The sequence below is a fragment of the Corylus avellana genome, chromosome ca2 (genome assembly GCF_901000735.1).
Source record: "Corylus avellana chromosome ca2, CavTom2PMs-1.0".
Classification (NCBI taxonomy): Eukaryota; Viridiplantae; Streptophyta; class Magnoliopsida; order Fagales; family Betulaceae; genus Corylus; species Corylus avellana.
In genome coordinates, this window is record NC_081542.1 from 39,674,576 (window position 1) to 39,684,063 (window position 9,488).

Consider the following 9,488-nt stretch of genomic DNA (forward strand, 5'->3'; position numbering starts at 1 on the left):
TATCTCGGTCCTGCAATTGAAAGCATGCAACATGAAAGTTATGAAACAAAGAAAATCTCATGCTTTCAAATTAGTAGTCATAATTGTTTGTGGGGCTATGTTTTTCCTGATTATGCTTGCTTTATCTCTTATTATTTACAAGAGGAAAAAATCAGGAAAGAAATCATCTTTTACTCTCTTAGAAACTGATATTATTTCAAGGTTTCATACGCAAAACTGTATCACATGACTAGAGGATTCTCGCCAAGAAATTTAATAGGATTTGGTAGTTTCGGCTCTGTTTATAAAGGAATTGTTGATCAAGAGGAAATGATAATTGCTATCAAGGTCTTGAACCTTCAACAAAAAGGAGCTTCCAAGAGTTTCATGGCCGAATGCAATGCGCTAAGAAATATACGGCATCAGAATCTTGTTAAGATCTTAACATGTTGCTCCAGTATGGACTATAGTGGTAATGAGTTCAAAGCTCTAGTTTATGAATTCATGGCAAATGGAAGCTTAGAGAAGTGGCTGCATCGAGATTTAGACAAAGAAAATCAATCAAGAAATTTAAACCTTCTTCAAAGACTATATATTGCAATTGATGTCGCTTCTGCACTACATTATTTTCATGACTACTGCGAAAGACCAATTATTCATTGCGATTTAAAGCCAAGCAATGTTCTTCTTGATGATGACATGATTGCTCATGAAAGTGATTTTGGTTTGGCAAGGCTCCTTTCTACAACCAATGATGTTTCTCAACATAAAACCAGCACAGTTGGAATGAAGGGTACAATTGGCTACACTGCTCCAAGTACATAATGACATAAATCTTCTAAATCATGATTTTGATCAAATTAGAAAACCTCATTAACTGTCTTTTTTACTAAGCTATACATGTTCATTTTTTCCCTTTCTATTTATTTCCTCAAGGCTCTCTAAGCTTTTTTTTTTTTTTAGATAACATACCAATCCGATTTACATGGACTAACAAGAAGGAAAACGACAGACACTGCTGGAAAATGGCAGGGCTGCTTTTCAGAACTGGTTTCTTCTTCAACTGAGGAATATTGGTCCCATATATGATTTTAAGGCTTTGATAGAGATCAATATATAGGTTGTGCTTAGGACTTGAGCACTATTTAACGAGTCATAAATACAAGAAAATTATGGCATGTCTCCTTTGTAAGAGAAGAATACATTGAGATAAGGATCTAAAGCTGAAAAGGTGAAAATTCAAACCAAAAGAAATTTTCAAGATCAAAGAAGAGTTAATAGATACATCTGAAAATGAATGTTGGTTAAGAGGAGACAAAACAGTATTGAAGAAGAATATTATCTTTCATCTTGTGTTTTGTGTGTGTAAAGATACTTCATTGAATTGTCATCCAATAAAGCATTAGGTCATGGAAAACCAATACATGCAGCCATGGCTCGTTGGAAGGCCTTTATCTAGTACTTAATTGGTCCAGCAAATTAATAAACAAAAACCAAGGGAAGAACATAATTAGTTGATCCTTATCATTAATATTAATTTTATCTTCCCATGCCACATGTACCAAGCAAGTATGAAAATTGATCCCCTTTATCATGCAATTTCCAAAAAAAAAAAAAAAAAGTTCTGATTTTGGATTGCAGGCTCTCCATCACTTTATTTTCCAAATATTAACTAAATTTTGTTTCTAGTTACTAAAACCTTGATCTTTTAAAGTATGCATTAAGCTGCTATATGAAATCATCGTCACATTACCTATGCATGTGAAATCTATTGATTGCATAGTATGGAATGGGTGGTGATGCATCAAAGGAATGAGATGTTTATAGCTTTGGGATATTCGCGATGGAATTGTTCACAGGAAAGAGACCCATTGACAAAATGTTTGAAGACAATTTCAACCTGCATAACTTTGTTAAGATGGCATTGTCAGAAAGACTTATGCAGATTGTAGATCCAAACCTTCTCACAAGAGAAGTAAATGAAATGTCAATTCCAGTAGAAAACGATAGGTACAAGTATCATGATCGAGATGATATTGAGGAGGAGGAAGAGGAAAGTCACATTGAGAACCTAAGCTAGATGAATGCCAGTACGCAGAAGTGTTTACTTTCAGTTTTCAAAATCAGCCTTGCTTGTTCATTAGAATCGCCAAAGGAAGGAATGAATATGGAGAACGTCACTAGGAAACTACATGCATCGAATCAAAAATGCTTTTCTAGGTATTAGATATGGACCAACTCAGGTACTGCAACACATTTTAATTTAGAAGTTTTGGCCAGTGATAAATAAATCATAGAGTGATTGAAGACTATCCTAAGTATTGTATATGGGCTTTGAATTTCAAACATTTCAGTTTTCAAATAATTCTTTCGGACCACAAGCATAAGTCTTACTTAGGTATACAATCTGCTAGCACAAGTAGAATTTCCAGGATCAAAACATTAAATTAAGGTTTCCGCCTCATTAAAGTCCACATGTACCTCTTATTAGGCCCAAAACATTAAACTGCCTCTATTTTCCATCTTATTTTAGTCCACAGGTGCTTTATAAGTCACTCTGGTTTCGCTTCCTAATGTTTTCAGAGCAGAAGTTGTTTTCTTTCTACTGTATTATGGGAATTTCCAAATGTCCCAACATATCAAACATAATTAACTTCTGCTTTTGCAGGAACATGGAGCTTTGTGAAGAAATCAGATTGCAGAGAAATCTCCTTCATAATGCCCCCGTTGAGTATAGGCTTTATTTCAACAAAGTACTTAAATTAGAACATTTGTAAGTCAACATGTTTCTCTTCACTTAGAATTAAGAGTGAAAAAGACCCTCCTGTGTAACTTTTAATTACTGTTACTATGTTTTGTTTTCCTCTTCCCTCCAATTTCTCCCCAATTGGAGGGGATCTCAATTCTGGAGGGCCAGGCCGAGAAGTCCATTTGATTACCTATTTCATTATTTCTCGGGAAGGAAAAAGGAGGATTGGATCAACTCCATCGGACGATCCATAGTGCAGCTCTCCAGGTCAGTCATGGACTCCGAGGTCGTCCATTACGATGGCCTCGTGCTATGGATACAAAGTAGATGAAACGCTTTGGATACAATGCATATGATATGAAACGGTCTGTTTGCCAAAGACTTTTTATAGTCATGCTAGTGAAGTCTTTTCAGTGTTGTACCAAAAAGGCTTTTAACAACTCCTTTAATTACGCCTACTTGTCACGCGTTCAATACATTAATATCAGCGTGTCAAGAACTCAAGAACTCGTGCTTAATTTGAAAATTCTAACTACACACCCTAACTGCAATCAGACCCCTACACATAATACTCTGTATCTTCCTCTACCTCGCACATTTGACATTTCACAAATACTCCATTCACCCGCAACTTGCTTGCACTATGCAATTGCACTACATACCTTGGTATCATTCTTCTTTTTTCTGTAACTGCAAGAGTAAGCCTACTTCGCTTCCAACCTACCACTCTTGCAGCTGCCGCTTCAACAAACGAGACAGATTGTTTGGCATTGCTCAAATTCAAAGAAATGATAACCAATGACCAATTCAACATCTTCACCTCTTGGAATGATTCCATCCACTTGTGCAACTGGCACGGAATTACATGCGGCCGCAAGCATCAAAGAGTTACGGCGTTGATATTGGTTTCAACCTTCATAACTTTGTTAACATGACATTGCCAGAAAAGCTTGTACAGATTGTGGACCCAAATCTTCTCAAAAGAGAAGTAAATGAATTAGCAGTGGCAACAAAAAAAGATGACTACAACTACAATGATCACAATGATATTGAGGCAGTAGAAGAAAGTGTCGATATTGAGAACCTAAGCTAGATAACTTCAAATTGTCAAAAGTGCCTACTTTCAATTTTTCAAATCAGCCTTACTTGTTCATTAGAATCGCCAAAAGAAAGAATGAATATGGGAGATGTCACGAGGGAACTACATCGGATAAAAAATGCTTTTTTAGAGGTTGGAAGCAATGGATAAAGGCCAAGTAAGGTAAGGTACTAAATTTTTGATTTAGAAGTCCAGTCAATGATAGACAATCCGTAGAGTGACTAAAGTTTTGGCCATAAATTTCAAACCTTAAAGTTTCCAAATAATTCTTTCAAACCACAAGCACAAGAGCTTCATAGGTAGATGACCTGCCAGCACAAGTAGACTTTACGATAATCTTATTAGGATCAAAACATTCACCTAAGGGTTCCACCTTATTTATGTCTACAGGTAATCGAATAGGTGAAATTGATTTTTTTTTCCCTTCTAATGTTGTTCAAAGCAAAAGTTGTTTTTGTTTCTTGTATCTTAGAATTTTCCAAATGATCCAACATGGCAAATATACTCAACTTCTACTTTTGTAGGAAAATGGAGCTTTGTGAAGAAATAATCAGATTGCAGAAAAGTCTCCTTTGTAATGACCCCATTGAGCATTGGCTTGGCTATTTGTGTATGTATTTTGTTGCAATAAATCAAACCTACTTTTGATGAGCTACATGTTTAAGACTATATATTTTCTTAGAAACATTTGTATGTAAGCATATGGTAATGCGCCAAAATATATGAGAATAATGTCAGGAGATATTATTTTCTAAGCCCAATTCTTCTTATTCTTTCTTTGTGCAACCTCAAAGGACTTCCACTTCCTGAAACGAAATATCATTCAGATCTTTTCTGGAGCAGCATGCGTGCAAATATATATGCAACATGTTCAAGTTAACCCTTAAAAAATGTTCCTTGCATGATTCACAATGCTCCATTTCAGTAACCAAAGAAACTTAAGGCGCACCAATTAAGAGCCTTCCTCGTATTTGTTCTCACTTTTAATATTGTCCTTATTACTCTTCATGGTATTCTTATCACATTTTAATTCTTTGCTGACCAATATTTTTAGTTTCTAAAGTATCAGATAATTACTTTGAACGGTCTGACGATATTACTTATAACTAAGAATTTCAAGGATAATTAGAAAAAAAAAAAAAAAAAAAAAAAAAAAGAATTTCAAGGATGAATTCGAAACGTTTCAAAATTTAGGTACTAATTTATACTATATTCTAGAGACCAAAATATATTTAATTCTAACATTTAATTACATGAACAAATGTCCTGATTTGATTTGAATAACCTCATATATATATAGACCATGTGGTATTTGCGTGGTCCAGTGGTGATCCTTAAGCTTTCAAAGGAGAAAGAAAGCCTATTTACTGCCAAATAAATAAAATAAGAAGTTGTTAAAGCATTCACATTGGTTTATGTATATTTTTATGCGAAATGGCTAATTAAAACCCACATTATCTAGTTTAGTTAATGAGTTTTAAAAGACACTGTACATATCCGATTACTTTTTTTTTGTATATATATATCAATGAATTTTTTTATTTTTTTTATTATTATTTTATATATATATATATATATATATATAAGGATTGTATTTTTCCTAAATATCCTATTTTCTAACTTTTGAAAAAAAAAAGATGTGGAGAGAGAAATAGTATGAGAAAATTTTGAGAAAAAAGAGATGTACATAGAAGAGAAATAGTAGGAGAAAATTTTGCTAAAAAAGAGACGTAGAGAGAAATAATATATTAATAAGATGGATGTATAAATAGTGTCCGCTACATGTAGAGGTGAATTGTTTACAAATGCAAAAAAAAAAAAAAAAAAATTTGCATTTGAGATGCATAATCCAATGTAGAGGATTTTTTTTTTTTTTTTCTTTTTAATGTTTTGCTTATTTATTTTAGATAAAAGTAAAAAATGGCTACGCCAATGTGAGTGCTCTTAGGAGTAATATATTGATAAAGGGTATCCAAATTTAGGTACTAAAGTGAACAATTGGGATTCTCAATTAAATTTAGTACTGTCCAAATTGTGCACGTACAGTTTGAGGGTATCCTCATCAAAAGATTTGAGCCACTTCATACGTCGTTGAACTTTTGGTCATGATTGACCCGATAGGGAGAAAGAATTCAACGTCAAACGTGATACAATACCAAACCCAACTAAGGTTTATCATCTAATTTTTTTTTTGCCAATTTTATATTTTTCTGAAGCCTTGAAAATTTTAAAATTGGCAAGGGGTGGATTAACGAAGGATGACTGGGCGAGAGGCGAGATCTTCCTTTGGTTTCTATATATATCTTGAAAACCCTAGCAATGAAAGAGCAGAAAAATTGATAAATAAAATATAAAAATGGGATGATTTGAGAAAATAAAGTTGCTTAATGATTTAACGACTGATGCCGGTGATAATAATAGCTATGTTTAGAACTGGCGTAGTGGAGCAGTATTGTTCCGGCTATGGTCTCATATGAAACACGATGTGACGAGATTAATTTTTATCTTTTTTTAAGGAAAAAGCAGGCGGCTGGGGTGGCTTGGCCAAAAAAAAAAAAAAAAAAAGCGAGCGGGTGCGTTTGGGGTGTGGGATGATACGAGAACAGAATACGGTAGCGCAAATGCGGCCGGTATGGGATTGGCCCAGTAAAACTAATCCGTGCAATCCCCGTTCATTCCCGCAATGAGAGAATGGTGAACCTTGAATCGACTTGTAGAGATGAAGTGGAACCAAATCACTTTATTTAAAATGCGCAGATGAAGATCCAGTATTTAATAAAGGAATTAGGCTGAACCACAGGTCTCTGCGTTTTTTTTTTAATATTTTCCTTTAAAAAAAAAAAAGATAAAAAATTAATTCCTGTTGCCACGTGTCATATGGCACTGTAGCTAGAACAGTGCCGTTCCAGCTACAGTGCCGGCCCGGTCCCTTGCCAAACATAGCTAATAATAGAATAACGTTGCTATCAAAAAGACTTCGGACTCTTTGGATGACTTTGATAAACAGGCTGAACAGCATTCAAGTCCTACATGATTGCATATTTGTACAACATTCAAGTCGTACGTATTAGATATGATTGCACAATATTTGTGGATGACTTTGACAAACAACATTCAAGTCCTATAATATATATATATGATTGCATATTTGTGGATGACTTTGACAAACAGCGTTCTAGACGTATTAGATATGATTGCACAATATTTGTGGATGACTTTGACAAACAGCATTCTAGACGTATTAGATATGATTGCACAATATTTGTGGATGACTTTGACAAACAACATTCAAGTCCTATTATATATACTAGCACATAACCCGGCATATAAGTTAAACGCATTCTATCTTACTTTTTATTATAAGTTAAAATAAGTGTGTGAAAAAATCTATCATGCATCTTTTAATGAAAATACAAACTAAAGATTATACACCAGTACATTAACATGTATTTTTTTTTTTTTTTGAAAGTGTACCAAAGATGATCAAACTATTTCTGATGATCAAACTATTAATATAAAATTAGTAGGAAACTCTGATATTGTTCATGTAATACTTATTATATTGTAATACAAATAAAATTCATAAAGTTCTAATCATTTCAGAAAAATACAGAGTAAAATAAACAAAATTTTCTCTCTTCTTTTTAATACAAAATAAAACACACATTTCACTCAATATTTAATGCAGTCAAATAAATGTATCTTCATTTTTTTTTATTACAGGCTAAATAGTCATGTTAAAAAATCAATCATCGCTCTTTCAATAAAAAAACTTGCTAATTAAATGTTATATTTAAATACAAATAAAATTCACATAATTCTAAACATTTGAAAAAAAAAAAATTATGAATACAAAATAAAACAAAATCTTTCAATCAAGATTTAATGCAATCAAATAAATCATCTATCTTATTTCAATACAAATAAAACCTCTATAATTCAAAATAAAAAAAAAATACAAAGCAAAATAAACAAACTCTGTTTTTTTTTTTTTTTTTTTTTTCGGAATACAAAATAAATGAAAATTTTTCATTCAACATTTAATTCAATCAAATAAATCATTTTGCATCAAATTCGTTACTTAATTATCGATTTGGTGTTCTGAAAGCATTTTTATATGAAAAATACTTCCAAAAGCGGCAAAAAAAAAAAAAAAAAAAAGGTCGATATATTGTCTACTGTATTGGTGCTTAATTTAGTATCGATTTGTTTTATATTGCTTTCAAAAGCAGAGAAAAAAAGAAGAAGAAAAAGACACTTAAAAATATGCTTGAAAATCCAAGTAAATTACACCAAAAAAAAAAAAAAAATCATAAACATTCAAATGAATTAAAACATAAGACCTTTAATTTTAGTTTAATTTATATAAATTAGAATCTGTTAAAACAAAAATAAAATAAAATAAAGGTTAAGAAGAATAATTACCTCCAAGTTGAATGTTTAGGCCAATAAATTATGTTTTTGTTAATGTTGAAGAGTAGAGAAAGAGAAAGAGGTGGAGAGAAAAAAGAGGAGAGATGTTAATGTTGGAAAGTGGAGAGAGAGAGAGAGATGTGGAATGAGAGTGAAAGACTTGGAAAAAGAAAAGAAAAGAGAGAGAGACGTTGAGAGAGATAGAACAAAAATATGAACATGTTTTAATTTTTAACTGTTCACTTATTAAAATAATGAGGTAAAAAATCGGTTTAGTCTTTAAAAAAATGAGTTCATGCTACATGTCGCGATTTGAAGGCACTTCAAAGAAGGTTTCGGCTATTATATATGATATATGATTTGATTTGTATTATTTGTTTCTTTATTTGACTTGGGCATTAATAATACTTAATTTATAAAATAATTTATATATGGAAACGCTTGAAATATAATTAAATGCCATTAACTATGCTAATTTAATGATCGGTTTTTTATGTAAAAACCGGTTTACAAATTATGCCTTAAAAAACCGGTTCAGCATTAAAATAAAAAGGGTTCGTGCCACATGTCGGAATATTAAGGTATTTCTGAGAGTGATTCGGCTTTTATATATATACTAGCTTATAACAATTTAATTATAAAATTTAAAAATATTATAATCGTACTTTTCATAAGTGTTATGAAATTTACTTTTCATAATTGCAAGAAGAAAACTTGAATTTTTTTTACTCAAAACATTAATATAAAATTAGAAAGAATCTCTAATATTGTTGGTGTAAACAGAACGACCCTGTTGAATATAAGGCATGGTTGCGCGCACCATCGCCGAAGCGAGTTTTTGGAGGCCAACTTGCTCAAAAGACGGATAGGCGAGATCAATATAGGAGTGATTACGGTTGGGAGAACAGAAGACCTGGACAAACCCGATGGAGCTCTCCAAAAAGAAGGCATCATTCATCGGAGGAGCGGGAACAGGGAGGTGCAGACTCTGATGCGGTGGAGAAGGAGGCGGCATCACCTAAGGAAAGTCAATCAAGGAGCAATAATTGCATTACCAAAGAAAAACCGTCCGGTACTGAAGGAGCTGGCAAAATTAACGCAGGGATAGCTGATGGCGGAAATCGGGGAATTAACAATCCAGAGAATATTACAAGGGATTTGAATTTTCAAACTACGGATTTTGAGGGAGGAGATATATCTCAAACATGCGAGAATCCTAATGGTAATAATGTGGGAAGTAAAATAGCC

General features: G+C 32.7%; 1 protein-coding gene across 1 annotated transcript; it reads left to right on the forward strand.

Moving 5' to 3' along the window:
* The first annotated feature begins 225 nt into the window (after positions 1-225).
* LOC132169759 (probable LRR receptor-like serine/threonine-protein kinase At3g47570) lies at positions 226-2,059 on the forward strand. The gene is made up of 2 exons (XM_059580739.1): positions 226-694; positions 1,839-2,059. Exons 1-2 carry the CDS (start codon positions 226-228, stop codon positions 2,057-2,059), a joined length of 690 nt encoding a protein of 229 aa, XP_059436722.1.
* The last annotated feature ends 7,429 nt before the right edge of the window (positions 2,060-9,488 follow it).